Consider the following 19,307-nt stretch of genomic DNA (forward strand, 5'->3'; position numbering starts at 1 on the left):
AAAATTGAATCAACTCAAAAAGTAACATTAGTTATTTTTTTAAATTTTGCATTTATTGTGCATATAGTTAAAATGATTTAAGATTTATCCTTAACATAAACAATTTTTAACACTGTTTAGATTAATAAGCTTGGATAAACCTTGTTCTTATACAAATCAAACCCTAATTAATTATACTATAATATTTTGAGCATTTTATTATTAGATTCATACATATGTCATAAACATAAAAAAAATTAATACTGCACCTGAAAGAAAGGCTATTATAGTGCCCAAATTTGAAATTTGTGTAGATTCCATATAGTAGGTGCAAAGTTAAACATTTTTTTTCCTTTTTTGTTTTGACTTAGGCCAAATTATGTTTTGTTAGGTAGATTTTTTTACAGTTATCAGCTTACTAAAATGAAATACTGAAAAATATACACTAAAAAATAATGATTCAAAACTGCAGTAAATATATCACAATTCACATTAAATGCACAGTTATTAATCTTTACACATCACAGACTGTTAGTTCCATTAAGACACTTATACAATAATCAATAAGTATTTTACCAAGCAGGCATTAACTGGGATGTGAATTACTCTGTAAGCAGCATATAATAAAAACTCAAAGAAAAAAAAATTATTTTACAAGAAATTAAACAAAATAATAAAGGTTACTTTTATAGAAATATATTTTTCATTTAAATTCAGGATATGCTTGAAAATCTTACAGTATAACTATGAAAAATAATCCAATATAATAAATTATGTGGATATAAGTTAGTAATTACATGATTAATCATATATAATTTTTAAAAAATTATGCACATAGAATCTGAATTAGGTATACATAGATTTTTCTCCCAATATATATTTATAGTAATCAGGATAATGGTAATGGCCTCACTTTTACTAGAAATGAACAAAATGAATAAATTCACTTGCCCTTTTATTTTTTGCATAAAAAAAATTGGGTGAAAAAACTATAATTCCCATATATTATCACTAAATAATATATAATTATCATTAAACCCTAGAATATTATTCGTGAAAATACTATTGAAAAAATTTTTAATTCCTGAAAACAATATTTAGTTATTAATTCACATTAATAAAATAAAAAACAAATTTATGAGCAAATTTATTGGAATGTATAATAATGAATTCTGATTCAGAATAAAATTTTTTAGCTGATATAATTTATAACTTATCAATAGTAATTAAATGAAACATTTATTAAATTTTATATTATATCTCCCCCAAAAAATTAATAGCATTCTATTTACAGCTTTTTGATGAACTCATGCAAAAATGTAATGAACTCGTGTAAAAATGTAATGAAAGATAAAACTCAAAACAAGAATTACATGAAAAGATTAATATTCAAGATATATATTTCTCAGAATGCAATTTTTGTAAACAATGAGTATAGAATCCTTATTTTTATGAGTAAGTCACTTTACATAGGATTTATAGAAGATTTTATCCGTGTAATTGTAGAGATAAGAGCTATTTTATGTTCAAGAAATTCCATTTTTAACCTGCTTGGTTCAATATTATAGATAATTATGTATAACAATTCAATCTTGATATTATTTAAAAATATCTTTCAGTTTTCTAAAAAAAATTATTCTTGTACATTTACATTGTACATTCAAATGGATGAAAAAAAATGTAATCGTGCTTGTTTTTAAGTATCAGTAAGGTGAAGTGAATAAAACATTGAACTTTACAATTAGGAAAATGCAACCCTGTAAAAATTGCACAGCCATTTGAATAACGAAGAAGACTAGATGATTTAATTCACTATGATTATCACAAAATAATAGAGCTCACATCAATAACAATAAATTCAGATTTAATTCACAAAGGGAATACCTATAAAAAGGCATTCACAGAGATTGTTATTGCAAAGTTAAGTAGCAAACATCGCATTATATTTAGGAAATGCAGCTTTTATTTAACTGCTTAAGCATGAATTTAAGTGACATTTAAAAAATAGACCAGCTCATGCAGTTTTGACTAACTATAGTTCTGTAGAAACATTATAAATTTACGAGGAAATTAAAATTGCTCAAAATTATTACATTTCAAACAGAATTCAAGTTATAATGATTTAAAAAGTCTTAGAACTTTGTACTAAGTATTATTCAAAATTGAACCTAATTCTATTACTATATGAAAAAGCATAGGCAACTTAAATTTTATTGCTATTTCTATTCAAATAAATACAACTTTGTTAATAAATATTCTTCAAATAAGGTTTACAAAAATATAATAGTTCTAAAACTTCCTTTCTTGAAACATAGAATGTTAATTTTTTGAACTAAATCTTCCAGGTTTGAAAATTTAAGCATAAATAAATACAGATAGTTAAAAATATGAATAATTATTCTTATAAGGCAATTTTTACTCAAATACAAATAAGTTGTCACTAAAAAAATATAAAAAAAGGAAATAATAAAATTTTTATCTAAAATAAAATTGTTTTAAGATAATTAAAATTACTAAAAATAGACACTGATTCATAATAATGTTTTTATTATGGCATGATTACAGTTATGTTATAAAGAACATGATTATACTTATGACGAAGCGTTAATAAACAGCTAGTTTAGATTGAAGATGTTACTTATGACGAAATGTTAATAAAACTGCTTACCTTAGATACATGAAATGCTTTTGAAAATGGGTAAACTATTATTTGCAAGCTTTTAGATATTATGTGCGATAACAAACAATGATTAAAATACAGAACAAACACCTACATTATTAAAACACTGGATAAATATGAGTGCATTTTAAAATATATGAAATTAATAAGAAAAAGCAAGATCTTCGATGCCTTATGTTTCAACAACACTTTTGAAAAATAATACAACTTTCATCAAAAAATACTTACTCTAATGTCACTGTGTTTATTCAAGTTCAAGTGAACTATAAGTACACAAATAAACAAATACAAAACAATAACAAAATATATGAATACGAATGGCAACAAATATAATCAATGAATGTAAATAAAACTTAGTGGTTATATATTTATTTCATATAATAGAGAATAAATCAAAGTCTTTAGGTTAAAATACATAACCATTATATTTTAGACTAAAGAAAGAGGATTTTCATAAACCGAAATGGATTTACTGCCATTACCATTACATTTCTCAATGCATATTTCTTTATTATTGGTAGATAATAATGGTGTAGTGTTATCACCGGTTTCCTTTGATTTGTAAACTTTTTTGTCATTTAGACGATTTTCAAGTTTACCTTCTAAAACATTATCAACATTTCCTGGATTATCTTGGAATTTTACTTTACGAGAATCAGATCTGATAGAGCTTTTGCTGCTGATTGGCGATGCTTTTCTACAAAGATTTTTTGAAACCGGAATAACCATTGCTCCAGAAAGCATAATCAGTAATCCTGTGACGTAGAAAGTGATGTCATAATTTCCAGTTACATCAAACAGCCATCCTAAGAAAAGAAGTATACATGAATAATAACATAACATAAGTAAACAAAGTCACTTACATATACTGATTTCTATTTTAAGTATACAATAACGTTAAATTTTTATTTTGTCAATAAAATTACATTTAAAACTCAAAAAGTTCCATCTACAATTTCAAAATTTTTTTAATTTGAATTAATTATTCATTTCAATTAAAAGTTATTTTTTGTATGAAATTATCTTTAGATTAATGAGACTAAAGTGGGTTCAAGAATATTAAGTATATTAATAATATATACCAATTAATATTAATAAGAATATTCCAATTGTAAAATATCTTCAAGAATATTTTACAATTGGACACTCCAAAATTTAAATTTTTATTGCAGGAAAAAAAATGTTTGAGAATATAAATTTGTTTAAGAAAAAAATGTTGTGCAATCGAAAATCATACAACATGAAATATTTTTTAGAAAATTAGGTTTAAAAAAACTTATGGGATTGATAATTAGTTTATAAATGGAAGACGTTTTTTTTTTAACTCTTTGGTGCAGAATTTTTATTAAACATATTTTTTCATACTTTTTTTTTATTATTTTGTAATTATTTAGATAAAAATAAGTGAAAAATATTATATTTAGCAGTTTATTAATTTATGGACATGAAATACTGCATGAAACACTGGTGTCTTTTTCAGCGTTAAAGGTAAAATCTTCTAAACACGGCTCACTTCCAAACAATAATTTGCTCTAATTAATTAATTGTTGATAAATTTTTGAATATGAATAAATTATATATATATATATTAAAATAACTTTTCTTGGATTCTATATTTTAGAAAAATACTATTTTGATAATCTAACAGATAAGTAACAATTAGACTGTTTTTCAGAATAAAAAAATATCAAGATATATTTTCGTTTGTAATTACAGCATCAGAAAAAAAAATATATGCATAAAAGGGACACCAGTGTCCCATCTGCGTCAAAGGGTTAGCCAGGCATTTTGTCTAGATGATTTTTTTAAAGGATTTTATTTCCTTACTATTCCAAGTTATAAGAAAAAAAGGAGATATTTAACTAATAGTGCAAATATTGTAATACCAGCCACAGGAGGTCCAATTAAGCTAGCTTTGCCTTGAACAAGTAATAACAGTCCATATGCTCCAGTGAAGTTATCGAGTGAAATCAGATTTACAATGATTACAGGTACAAGAGTATAATTTGCACTGATTGTAAAACCATAAATTCCAACTAGAGAAGCTATCACATAATAATTTGCTACAATGGGTAACAAGGCTAATGATAGACCACTGAGCAATATGAAACCACTATATAGGAGTGTTGAGTCAATCCAAGGCTTGTCTCCAATATATCCAACCGTTACCTGGAGAAATTTACAAATTCTTAATACAATAGAGTACCCATGATTAAAAATCAAAAATATCAAATATAAATTTTTTAAATTATTGGCTGTAACCTTAATGTAAAGAACAATAATTAGAAAAATACATAAAAATTTTCAAGGGATTTGAGAGGTGAGAACAAGAAATGTAACCTTTCTAAACTTAAGAAAATAACACAAAATTTCACACAATTTTACTGATTGACAATATTACGCACTGACTACTTGCTAAAATCGTGAAATGACAAACTTTTTTTTAAGCAAAGCAAAAATAAAATAATAATTTTTTTATCAAATTTGGAAAAAAAAATTAAAAACTACCTTTTTAAAGAGTACTAAAAAGGAGAAAATAATTCTGTTTTTGTCCTACCAAAAATGAAAAGTACATCATTTTATTTTCAGCCGGTTACAAAAGTGATGCGCTCTTCGTTTTTAATTTTTTTTTATTAGATTACATTATATCCTACTTTTTTGTAATTTGTTTGTTGGTCTGTTTATGGAAAACAGTCAAAATTTCGATGTGTGTTAAGAACAGCGAAAAATTAGCTAGCATAATTTAGGAAATAGTATTAGAATTAGGCACTGGGATCAACTTGAACGTTGGAATTCCAGATTAGAAAAGATTTTATTTGTCGAAGGTCAACAAATTTGTTTACTATTGGCCGTAATTTCTATTGACGGTAATTTCTATTTGGCGATATTCTACTTGAAGCGACCAGGAAACAGTTGGAATTAGTATTGTAGTTAAGCACAGAGGCATAGTCAAAATTTGAATCTTTTTGCTGGTTGAAAATTTGATTGACTATTTTTTCTATTTCGAAATTAAGCGATAAATTCTTTTTGTAGGGGCCAGGAAATTATTTAATCGTTTATTATCCCTAAACATAGAGCTCAAGTTGAAAATTAATCTCTAACAAGTCAAAATTTTTGTGGGTGATAATTTCGATTCGGGGAAAAATTCTGACTGTAGCAGTCAGGTAACAATTGAAACTTTGTTGTCAACAAACACAGAGAGCAGCTAAAATTTGAGATCTTTTGCCAAACCTGCAATTTCGATTGGCGATAAAACCTATTCTAGTGATCATGTATAGTCAGTCAGCACAGTTAAGATTTTAGTGCTCTAGCCATAAGACAATCTTAAAGCTGTCAGAATGTTAAAGGAAGATAAACTTCTCTTGGTTATACTATCACGATAAATTCTGAGGATAGCAGTCAGGAAAGGATGGGTTCCTGACCAGCACATAGCTTCAGTTAAAACTTGTCACATTCGTCAAACATCGTGCTTTTGAAATATACAGTAAAACAAGAAATAAAATATGAAGAAATATAAGTTAAGAACCCGTTTTAGGGTGCTGTTTGTAAGCTTTAGAATTTAACAAAGTCATTTCAAACTATTCCAACTATCAACATCAACAATAAGCAAAGTGTTTAAGATAAAATTGAACTATTAAAAAAAACTTTATTCAATAAATTTTCAAAAATTTCACTGAATGTCTTATAATATGTATTTACTTGAACCTAAATCAAAAATGGAAAATTCTGAGAGATACAAGAATTGGTCAAAAATCGTGTTATAGACACTTTTAGAGCCTTTTTCAAGATATTGGTTCAAATTCTTTCTATTTCAGTCATCGTTAACTAATACACTTTGGAATATTGTAACTTGTGTTAATTCCTGACCTAATCCACTGTTCAGTGAGACAGGTTTAAGAAAGGAAAATTCAGTTTAGCGTGGTAAACAAGTTGCTTAGAATCCCAAGGAATACATGCAATAATAATAAAAACGTTCCTAATTTCATATGGAAGGTGTTTTCTACACTAGGGTGAGCAGTAAGTTTTCATACTTCCGGGTTACTGCTTCCGGCGTATTTTGACGTCATTTGGCTCACAACGTAATAATTGTGTTTTAAGATTCTCAAGTGGATTATTTCTTGCATATATGAATTTGTTACCTGATTTATTATTTGTGATGTGACTATAAAAGAATCCTTTTAAAAGAATCGTCATTTAAAGACCTGTCATTTCAAAAGGTAATAATCGTCATTTGATAAAAATAATCGTTATAAGACACTTTTTACATTCTCAACAATATATAAATTTCGAAATTTAAACCTAAATGATAATTTGTAAAATGAACTTAATCTCGCTGCTCAAACAATATGCTAACACTAAAGTATGATGGTGCGCGGCTTGCAACAAGAAAAAACAGTAATAAACAAGTAAAAAAGAGGGCAAATTGGGACTGCCAAAAAAGCGAGTTCTTCCTAAATCTAGCAGCCACATCAGCCTTTTTTAACAATACATCTATAAATAACTAAAACAAATTTTCACTTGAAACTCACTAGAATTATCATTAATATCTTATAAAATACATCAAATTTGAGCTCAGAAATTATATAATTTATTTTTTTAATTAAAAAAAAATTATCTGTATGAAAATATCGCCTGACAGAAAAAAACTGTAGTAAGTAGCTTTCTAAACGGAAGTAGAACAGGCCAAGAGCTCGAAATTGTTGTTTACATTTATGATGAAAACACCATCCATAACTTTCTAAACACATTGTCGCACACATTTGATTTGCTCAGAAACTCATTTTTTTCCAACTGTTTACGACTGCGTGTTATCGAGCGTCAGTCGTACAAATGGAAGTGAAAATTACTTCTCATATTATGTCACAGAGTTTCCAGGAAAACTCTTGACGGCTGTAACCATTATTTGCTCATTATGTCATTCTTTCTCCCCCCCCCCTCAAAAAATTTATATGTTATCTGGAATGTTACCTTTTTCTTCGATATATTACTGAAAAATTAACGCATTTGTAAAATCCGTACTTATGCTTCTTTTTTTTTCTTTTCTAAATTTAAATATTCAGGACCAAAGTATCTACGGTCACGAAAACTGAAGTGACCTTCATTCAAAATTCGATGATTTTCAAGACTATTTTGAGATAACTAATTTTTAAAATACAATTTCTCCAACAAATCTAATATTGAGGAATTATTAAAAAATGGTAAAAGTCTTTAAAGAAGTTGTAATTAACAGATTCATTAAAAGAGAATTTTGTTAGAGATACTCTGAGGGTGGCTATAGCCGTCATCTGGTTACATATCGCCAAAAATCGGACGGCAATGGCTGTCATTCGCGGTGACATATCGTTCGCGGAGAAAATGCAAAAATAGCTTCGAAATTTTCTTTTTTCATCACTAAAACTTATATTTCTCACCAAAACGTGAAGAACGTAATATTATTCCTTGATAAGAGTGCAAAATAACGAAAAAACTGAAAAGAAAAAATCTATTTATAGAGCTATATAATTCTCTCATTACTCTTAAAATGGTAAAATTAATTTTAAAGCTCTGATACTTACCACACCTAAGCAGTTCAGAACACCTAGAATTGATATTAGATACGAAGCATCATTCATATCAGTGCCACTATTCACAGCATGATCTGGTATGTAGACATACGGAACATCAACGCAAGCATACAGAAAGAAGTTAGACAGGCAAAATATTGTGTATCCAATATTTTTGAAATTCGTAAAATCGAACATTTCACAAATAAGAATCTTCAAATCATCAAGAAACATACATCCCTAAAAAAATGTGAATATTAAATGAAAATTGATAAGTTTTAGAAAGCAAAATATGAATGACACTAAACTGTAAACTTTCAAGCATTGCCTTAACAATTAAATATCATGCTCAAGTAATGTAAGAACAACAGAATATATGCATAATACTCACTTTTTCCTCATTAATAGTGACCATGCTGTTTCGATAAATATCTGGACAACTTGATGCTTTTAAGCGATAACGGTGGATATTTAACATGGCTCCTCTGTAAGTAATACTACCTCTTTGAAGCCTTATTTTGTGAAGATAAGCGGCATCAAGCCTTGGAGGAACTGACGATTCCCTGGTTGATGAATTTGAAAAAGTTTTTGCGAGATCTTTGCGAGTTTTCTTCTTCAAAGCCTTTTCTCCTTTTTCTTGGGCTAACGACGATTCAGTCGAATCTATAGAATATTTTTTCACGTAAGAATCGAGGATGTATGGGTGCTGTTCCAGCAGAGAGTTGAGATGCGAGCCTTCTTTACTGGACAGCTCAGAGATCACCTCAGGGAAGTTATTACTAAGATACGTGGGCAGTTGAACCATGGAACTACACAATCGCTCGGTGTTGTCCAAGTTGCAGCTTTCAGATGAGTCATCAGCCTTGTCATTCTCCTCATCAGCAGGTGATTCTAAATCTCGCATAAGAGCTCCAAATACGATCATATTGAGAAAGAAACCTGATAATATCAAAAGTGTGCCTTGCCAAGCGTATTGCTCTATAAGGTATCGAGTTAATGGAGGGAATACAAAATTACCAATGCCTGTTCCGCAAGCAGCGAGGCCCGTTGCAAGAGACCTCTTCTTCTCGAAGTAATAAGCAACTACTACAATAGAAGTAACATAACAGAGAGCGAGGCCAATACCAGCTAAAGTGAAAGTCAAAATTAGGATTTCCAGGGAATCAGCACAAACACTGATGACAAATGAAATGGTGGAGAGCAGCGCTCCCAAAATGCACATTCTTTGGCAACCATAACGATCGATGAGATAACTTGCAACGGGACCAGCTAACAATGGCATACTAAGGAAAATCGAGCCTACCATTGATGTTTTGGCTTTGCTTTCACCGAAATAATTAATAAAATCAACAAATAATATCCCAAATGAGAGAGACACTCCATCGGCAATAAAATTAATCATAAATGAAGCAAACACAACAACCCAACCCCAACCGCCATCAGGAGGGGGTGGTAGAGAGGATTCGGGAGCTCCACTGCTTGAAGAAGAGGATGAGGATAAGCTACGGTTGCTAGCCTGGTAAGTTGGTTTATTTTTATTGCTACATTTTATATTATTAGAATTCTCTTTTTTATATAGTGTTTTGTTAAAATTTGAGTCATTAGTGTCCACATTTTCTCCACTTTTAATAAGAGTTGAATCCATATTTGATGTGTTAAATTTAGATTATTAATATTACAAATGCTATTAATCGAGAGCTTAAATTCATTCAGCTTGGTTGGTGTTGCCATCGGCCACAAGAAGTAGGGGTTTTGTTTCAGGTTGAAGTTCCGCATCAAGACCTTTTGTCCATTAGAAGATAACTTCCAAAAATGAGCACTGGAATAAAAAAAATTCTATAGAGGGGAGTAACAGTGGAGGAGGGACAAATGTATTATTATAATTTATAGAGGGTGTTCCAACATTCGATTGACAAATACTAAAGGGTAATAAAATTTATATAGAGCATGTAGGTATTTTATTTACGTCGCATTAGAGCTGCACAATAGGCTATTGGTGACGGTCTGGGAAACATCCCCGAGGAAGATATGTCATCACAATTTTGATCCTCTGCAGAGGGGATGGCTCCCCTGCTTTGGTAGCCCGACGACTTACGTTCAAAGTCAAGCACTTTACGGTAGAACAGTTTAATGCGGACCGATACCTCCTCATTAAACTGTCAAAGTGGTCACCCACCCGCTTACTGACCGCAGCCAGTGATGCTTGACTTCGGTGTTCTATCAGTCCACAGCGGGACGAATCTAGACATATAAAACTTACCTTTTAACAAGGAGTCGCAAACCACGTTGAATCGAGGAAAACCCATAAATAATAAATAAAAACACGTTGAGAAACAACTACAACAGATACTACAAACTTGCTTGATTTAGTTAATTTCATTAAATTAATTACCACAATCATTGTTCCGAATTGGATTGCCCAGTGACATCATTATTTAGTCTAAAACGATGAAAAAACAATTTCTGGACGAGCTCAATGATTCTAGGTGTACCTAAGTCTGTCAAAACGACGATAATCTTTGCTATAAGTTACTTGCTGTGTCAGTTTTTCGCGATTTTCATCCTCTTGTGGAGATTAGCGTTCTAGGCAAGGCTGAAAGCCTTTATATAGCAAGACGGAAAAGATGAAAAACTGATACGAAAGACATTTTATTATAGCAATTTTTCCGGGTAAAATAAAATATCTGTAACTACCAAGATTTCTTTAAGATTTTAATATATATATAAATCTGCTCTTTTCCAAGATTAAATAGATATTGTTGAATAGTTTTAAAAAAAGAATAAGTATACTTCTCCCGAAAACTAGCAATAACTGAAATGGTTTTACTACCAGCCTTTTCTCTTTTCCGTCTCGCTTTCACCCCTGGTTCTAGGGTGAGTTATCATCCTCTTGAAATCGTATCACCCTTCTCAATTTGTCGGTCAAATTTTGGAACATCCTGTATATTAGGTTTCACATTCAACTAATAAATATTAGCAAACCAAAGGAACACAATTAATAACAGTACTAAGTAAAAGCGTCATATTAGAATTATTAACAATAAACTAAAACTTTTAATTGAAATTACAACTAAAAAATCACCAAAAGAATAATTGAAAAAATAAGCGTTTTGAAATTATGATCAATATAGGCTATTTTAAAGAATAGAAAATTTGTGAAAACCGCAATTCGTAGTTATCGAAATTTAATTTAACGTGTAAGGTAAATATAAAAATCTTTAAAAACTGTTTGCAAATTTGCTCACAAAAAAAAAAAGAAAAAAAAGAGCAAATTCATAAGGGGGAAAAAAAGGGTAATCACTCAGCGCTTAGTAACAGATTTAAATACTGGAATTTCCTTTAACAAAAACTAGATGTTAACTGACAAGAAAAAAACAAACATTTATTTTCTTACAAAATAAATTAGCACTCAAAAGATAAAAAAAAAGATGCCTCTACTCTTCAATCTAGAAAGGAAAAGTAAGAAAATCTTATTTTGCAGAGCAAGGGAATAAAATGAATTCAATTGATTGTACAGCTAGAGAAAAAGCAATACATCATTTAATTAATTTATCAGTCTCATTATGATGAAAATAATCTATCCAAAAGAAAGAAGAAGAAGAAAAAAAAAAAAAAAAACATTAGAACATAAATATATAAAGGGGGGAAACTGTCAAGTAAGCATTAATTAAAGAAACTAAATGAAGTCTGGACAATATTAATGCAGTTTGAAATTACAAAATAAGCAAGTGCGTCATCTTGACTTAATCCAGGAAGCCTGCACCTCCCCCCATCATTTTGATTGATAAAATGAAAATAAATAAAAATACAGAAACGAACTGGAAGTTATCAATATCATAAACAGGAAATAACAAAATATTTAAGTATTATAAATTAAAAAAACTAACGCAAAATACGATTAAAAGAAATTGATTTTAAATGGAGAATTTTCTTTTTCAAATAGTTGAATATTTAGTTTAGTTAAACCATTTTTATATTTCCTCTTTAAATTAGAGTATGATTAGTATAACAATAGTCATTGGTACAAAGATAGTAGTAGTAGTAATAATAATAATATTAAATGAATTGTAAATCTGAGGCAGATTTAAGAAAAAAAAAATCTTTTAGCGAACTCTATTCCAATGGTAAAAGAAATTCAGTTTTAGAATAAAATGGCTAATTTTCAAATCAATAACGGTTGCGAACAAAAAAATATTTTTTTCTACAATAAGTTAGTGAGGAGAAAGCTTAAAAAATAATAAGTTCAAAGAGAAACCTTATAATTTTACGAAGAGCGTGTTCGACACTTTCGACAATTGCAACATCGTAATAAGATATTTTAGATACGAAGATATTTATTTTTATTAAGTTTCATCCATGAACTAATCTATTTTTCTGTGGTTTCATACAAAGAGACATTAGCTGTTTTAAACAAAATTCCTCCCCCTCGATGTCAGCAATTTTAAAATGAACACACAGTACTCGAAATAAATAAATAAAAAACGGAATAACTTATAAATTATGACAATTTCGTGCATTAAAGGATTGAAAGTTAGACCTTAAAATGCTAATTGATAAGTGCAATCAAAAATCTAAGTAACGAAAGAAAAAGTTTTTTTTATGAATACTCATAATAACAGGGCTCGAAAAAACTCAGAAATTTTACTCGTCCCCGAGGACGGCTTGTCTAACAATGTACCCGTCCTCCTTTGAAACTAACCCGTAGCTTCTACATAAATAAAAATATAATTTTCTCTTATTTATTACAAACATTTATATAAATTGCACATTGAATTAGTAGTTACTAGGATTACAAATACTAGGACTACATTATACAGTAATAAATGAAATACTACGTTACTAATAGTAACCTAGTATTTCTTTTATGAAATAATTTAAATGACAAAGGTCAAGTTATCTGGAATGTCAATTTATCCAAGGGTACTGCGTTTTTTAAATTAATCAAATATGACGCTTGCCAGTTCCACAATAAAGCCAATGATTTACAGAGGTTTCTGCACAGAAATCTGAAATGGGTTTTCCATTTAAGTAGATGTTCATAATTGCGTTTATAACTCTACTTGTTTAAGGTACGTAATGTGTTTTTTTGTAAGTTCATTGCTGAAAAGCCCCTTTCAACCGCTGTAGCTCTGCCAGACAGAGAAAACATCAATTTCCCCATGCGCAGTATCCTAAATGCCGGGCTTTTTACAGAACCTCGGCATTATCTAAAAAAAAAAAAGCTCACTAACAGTCGTTAATATACTATTGGGAAAAAAAAACTACTAGTTTTTTTCCACAATATTTATTGTAAAGAATGATTTATTTATATAATATTATGAATTGGTTCTTGGTGTAGTATAATTTGGGTAAAAATTTAAGTAAAAAAAAAAATGTCATAAATGTTGATAATAGTAATTCAGAGGAACGCAATATTTTTTATTTTTGAAACTAGTTATTTTATTTTGAATTGCAAAGCTCGATAAATTAATTCATGTTAAAAATGCATATTCCTTTAATAATATAGTTTACTGTTATCGAAAAAAAAAAAAATTCTTATAAAAGTTAGCTATTTTTTTCACACTGGCATTTTATATAAGCAATCGAAATATTAAATAAATTATATATTGTTGATTAGATACAAATATAATCATTCTACGGAACCACAGCCGTGAAACACCTTTAGAAAACCGCTGATCTAGAAAACAAGGTCACAAGAGTCTGAACCGCTTCAGGTCAATTTGGTAATCAGTCTATTTTGTTAAATTGGCTTAACTAAAGGTAATTCCATAATTATTATCATCATATTTGGCTAGACAGCTTAGAGCGGGCCAGTGCCTTTTGAATTCTGCTCCACAGCATTGTATTGTTGACACTTAAGCGTAAGTGTCTTCCTGGATAGCAAGGGAATCAGTTTCCACAAAATAGATTATTCCGCGCAGATATAAATTTTTATATTAATTATTTCATTCATTACTATTTTATTATTAGATTTAATTATGATCAAAATTCTTGACTGGTTGGTAGGGCAATGGGCCCATGTTCAAGAGTTCGATCCCAGCTGGCCGAAGAGGTGACTGATGCACGTTAAATCTGTCGAGTCGCAAAATCCGTGTTCCCATAACAAATCAGTACCTCTGGGGGTTACTGATCCAGAAGTTTCCTTGTTTTCTGGATTGGTTCAAAATTACAAGGCTACGAAGTTGAACATTAGTAGTTGTAAACCCAAAAATTGGGTCGGCTGTTCAACGACGGACATAAAATAAAATAGTAGTCTAGAGAGTAGACACACAAATTTTGGCATCAATTTATGAAATTTCAAAAGACTAACTCTAAAATTAGGAGGAAGTCGTTTGAATAGTTCTTGAGAAATAAATACGATTTTTTAAACCTATTCTTTCACATGAACATTTTTAGATCCTTCAATTTGAATGCGTTGCTCTATGCAATTTTTTTTAAAAATTTACTTTCTGTATTATTTAACAAAGAGTAGCAAAGTCTGGAGTTGTGAAAAAGAACCAAGCATTCAGAACAATACTGCCGTGGACAGAAATGTTATTATGGAGCCGCGGAGTGGACAACCTGAAAGAGGAAGACGAATAGTACAGATTAACTTAAGTTATAAATGGAATTTTCAGGTTTCGAAAATGGTACGTAGAGGGGATAAAAAAGTGATGAATCGCTGATCAAAAGCGATGTTTCTTTCTATTTTAAGCCAAGTTTGTTTGTTTCTGTAGAGCAAATCATTCATAAATCGCTGAGGAAGGGTAAAATTAATGCCGTGGCACAAAATTCGGACTTTCCGTCACTAACTTTACGTTTAACTTTTAACTGAAATGTCGTTCAATTTTAACGAGGCGAATTCCGCAATTTTAAAATTACCATAGGAAATGTGTCAATTTGAGCGCCTGAGTAGCATCGGACCAATCTATTTTTTTAAAATTATATCACATTCAGTCATATCTTAAATAATAAAATTAAAAACACCTGAGGAAAGAGGGCTTGTCTTCCGATGAGGTGATTCATGTTCGAATCGAGTCATGTCTGCTAGATACGAGTTCCATTCCCGCATCGCATTGAGCAGACGTAAAATATCCTCTATGGTAGACGGATCATGGGTTAGAATCCTAATGCCGTGGTGATAAACGCAGATGGTTTTCGGTTTTTTTAATCTTCATTTAATACTGCAGCAGGTTAGTTTCGTCAAAAAGACCTCCATGAAGGCTAGTTTGTCTCAATGCTTGATCCAAAAGTTACATTTTCTTCCAGGCAAGGTTCAAAGTTACAAGGTTCTGTTCTGAGTTACTGACTTGTAATGTCAATATGGAGCTGTGAAACGGTGAGAGGGTGCAAACTGGAAGCGGAAGACAAAGAATACATATAAACCTATGCTTAAGTAATTAGGAATATTTAGGGCTTGTTGGCGGTACGTAGAGGGAAAAAAACCACCGAAAATTACCTTAGTTTGTTTCTATTTTTTTACTCTCCGTCCTTTAAAAAATAGATAAGAAAGAGAAAAATTAATCCTATGGCAGAAGTTTCAGACATTTCGTTATAAACTTAACGTTTTAAAAACCTTTTTACAAAATGGCCATTTACTTTATAAATAATGAGCTCCATATTTTTTTTCTAAAAATTAAAAAAAGATCTTTTTGCGATTTGTATCACATTTAGTCACACGTTTTCATATAAAAGTGAAGAATCTTCAACAATTGCATTAAAATCCTTCGTTTTTCTACATTTCAATGTGTTATGAGCGCGTTACTCCACATTTCATTATATATATATGACTCAATGCAGCATTTTTATAAAGAATGACACAAATATTTTTTCCCTATGAAACTTTTACTTATGTAACTTAACATTATATTATGATGCAATGTGCAATTTCCTAATAAAAAATAACATATTATTAAGAGGTGTGTCAACTAAACTAGAAATATACTGCTTAGTGACGATGAAGTTGCAAATCTGAAAAAGGCATTAAATTCCGAATAAATAAGTATGTGTTTCATTTGTGCCGGAATTCTTTAATAAACAATGCAAGTCATTTCGCTATTTATATAAAACAAGCTCATCTCAATAATCGTCTAAATCGATACAGTCATTTAAAATATAAAATGTTTTTATACATAAGTTGACATATATATCCTTCAGCTTAAAACAGACAAATTCAACAAATATTCAAATAGTGTAGGTTTATTCATAAACAAGAAGAAAACTAAAGTAATGAGAATAACTCAAAAGAAAAATGATAAAATTAAAATCGAAAATCACGAAATAGATGACATAGAGTCATTTAGCTATTTAGGTTCTATTGCAGATAAGGAAGGTGGAAGTAGTGAAGATATATTAGACAGAGAATAATCAAAGCAAGAACATGTTTTAAGGGATTACATAAATTTTGGAGAGAGTCAAATATTGAAATAAAAACAAAAATAGTTGTTTACAAAGCTATTGTTAGAGCAGTAGTATTAAATGGCGCAGAAACCTGGACACAGACTAAGATCGAAATACAAATATTAGAAACCTTTCAAAACAAATATTTAAGATTTATTTTTAAAATTTTCTGGCCTTACAGAGTATCAAGTCAAACTCTATTAAAGAAAGCTAAAATAAAAACAATAGAGGATGAAATTAAAAAACGAAGATGGAGCTGACTCGGACATATCCTTAGAATGCCCAAAGAAAAAATTACATCTGTTGCGCTTACATGGGCCCCTGATGGTAAAAGAACAAGAGGAAGACCCAGACTTACCATCCAGTGCATGTTTTTGGGCGAATTAAAAGAATGTAGAATATCTGGCTGGGAGGAAGCAGGATCTATTGCTAGAGACAGGAGGCGTTCAGGGCTAAAGAGAATACAAGGGCTAGTTCACTCCGCTCTTAGAGCTGAAGCTACGATTTCCCTCCTCATGACGTCACTGTGTCTACAGATCTCGGAGATCGCAAGCAAAGATATGATAACTTTGAATCTTTCTCTTGTAAAAATAAGTTACACTTTTTCTGGTTATTAGCCTTCAAACTTTACGTAATTAACACATTATTTCCGTTCATAAACATAGTTCAAAAAAAAACTTTCTTGGTTATTATATTAAAAAAATACCATTTTAAACTTATAAAAATGTTTTGCTAGTTGGTGAAAATGACACGACAAATACTTTATTTTAAAAAGTTCAGTTTTAACTTTAACTATTAAGAAAAATGAAGGCATATATCGACACTTTTTTTATCTACATATTCTTTTATAAAGATAAGTTAAGTTAAATTTAGAATCCCTGATTTTAAAATATGTCGTTAATAGCAATTTGTTCATACTTAATCATTAGGAAACATCAACCTTAAACGCTAATTACTGAAACAAAATAATAATTTAGGTTCATAATGACATCAGAAATTTTACAATTGTTTATAGACATTTAAATTTACGATGATATAATACATAGATATTTAAATTGAACAGAATATAATTTTTAAAAAAAATCATAAATATTTAGAATAACTACATTAAAAAATATGTTATGAAATTAGGAGAATTTCAACTATATACTATACATTTTATTTATACTTCTGACTTACATTTTAATTTTCTTTGACTTTATCTATTTTTTAATTCTTTTCACCTGCCTTTCTTTATGAAGTAGCGAGGCGGTTTCTATTTAGATAATGAATTTTTATAAAAGTTCTTTACGACAGAATAAACGTATTGCTGTTTTATATTAACTGTGTCATTTCGGAATCCATTCTTTACATAGTTGTTCATTTACTTTAGGGAACACGCGAAAAATTATACTTTTTCCTTTTGTTTTTATAACAGAATTTTTGCAAGTTGCAATCGCGCAAACTGGCATTTAGATAATAGTTTTAAATTCTTGTAAATTCACTGCAAAAACTGAGGAAAGTCATTATAGAAAATAACAAATGTCTTAGAATATCTCGCAAAAAGAAATGATCCAATATTAGTTAGAGCTAGTAAGGCCAAACGCTCCGTTCTTGAAGTAAAAGTGCGAGCTTTGCGCCAAAGTGACGTCACTAGAGTGACGTCAGAGGATCGGCGCGGCAAGAGATACTTCAAAGGAGTGAACCAGCCCTTCTATTCTCTTTAGCCCTGGGAGGCGTTGGAGGGGGTTCCACCGTCATTTCACCCAACGTCATTTCATCCAAACTGTCAAAATGGAAAAAAGGGTGGGGTCGAGCAGGTGTGGTAGTTAAGATAAGAAAATAATTTTGTTCTTCAGCAATAGGGAAAACAGATGAGGGAAAAGAGTGTGTTGAAAATGATGTTAGGGATTTTTAACTGCTTTGGAACACTAAAAAGTGCGCAATTAAGGAACTGTTTATTTATTTATTTTCCGTTTCACGTGCTTGATAACAAAAGCGAAATAATTAGCAATATTATTTCACGGAAATTCATTCACAATTTTTATTTCTGATGTTTCTTTTTTTCTTTTCTTTTCTTCTTAATGAATCTTTACAATATTTTTAAAACTTTCTTCCTTCACTTATAAACATTGCGGGATTCTCAAGTGGAAACATAATACTAGAAGTTTATATTGCTTTGATACCAATAATATATTTTACAATAATAACATAAAAATGCTTTTGTCTGAATTAATTATAGTTAAAAAATAAATAAATGCATTGATATTTAGTATGAAAATATGTAGAATTTTTATTTATTTAATTTTTGTGCATTAAAATAAATACAAAAAAATAAATAAATAAAACAAATGAGCTCGAACATCATTTACTATTTCAAAAATAGTTTATTTTTCATTTTTCTACATACTTTAATACATTATTTTTCTGTACAAAATTACATTTTAACAATTTATAATAACACAATAGTTGAAATGGTGTATTGTATACTAAATAAAAAATTTTATTTTTTATTTTTTTTTAAAGTGATGATTATTTAAAACTTTCATAATATTAAAATTTTTTTAAAATTGTAAAAATTTTAATAATAGAATTTGAAAGTTTAATATGATCTAATATTAAAATTATGCGAATCAGCAATAATTATTTCATGCTTTAGCCATTGATTTCTTAAATACTGTAAAATCAAAGTAATTAAGAGGATTTCGAGCATTTATTTTAAGAAAGTTGACTTTACAAAACCTTTT

At 29.5% G+C, this 19,307-nt stretch overlaps 1 protein-coding gene across 1 annotated transcript in view; it reads right to left on the reverse strand.

Annotated features, from left to right (window-relative positions):
• Nucleotides 1–240: 240 nt before the first annotated feature.
• The window catches only part of LOC107444753 (monocarboxylate transporter 12), a 41,215-nt gene continuing 22,148 nt past the window's right edge, over nucleotides 241–19,307 (reverse strand). Inside the window, exons 3-6 of the mRNA XM_016058976.4 lie at nucleotides 8,594–10,021; nucleotides 8,215–8,442; nucleotides 4,546–4,828; nucleotides 241–3,465 (exon numbers count right to left, since the gene is read on the reverse strand). Of these exons, the coding sequence (XP_015914462.1) occupies nucleotides 3,089–3,465; nucleotides 4,546–4,828; nucleotides 8,215–8,442; nucleotides 8,594–9,847 (2,142 nt within the window). The 5' untranslated portion in view covers nucleotides 9,848–10,021 and the 3' untranslated portion in view covers nucleotides 241–3,088. The remainder of the gene's footprint in view (nucleotides 3,466–4,545; nucleotides 4,829–8,214; nucleotides 8,443–8,593; nucleotides 10,022–19,307) is intronic.

Source organism: Parasteatoda tepidariorum, chromosome 5 (genome assembly GCF_982258835.1).
Source record: "Parasteatoda tepidariorum strain Cologne lab strain chromosome 5, Ptep-v5.0, whole genome shotgun sequence".
NCBI lineage: Eukaryota > Metazoa > Arthropoda > Arachnida > Araneae > Theridiidae > Parasteatoda > Parasteatoda tepidariorum.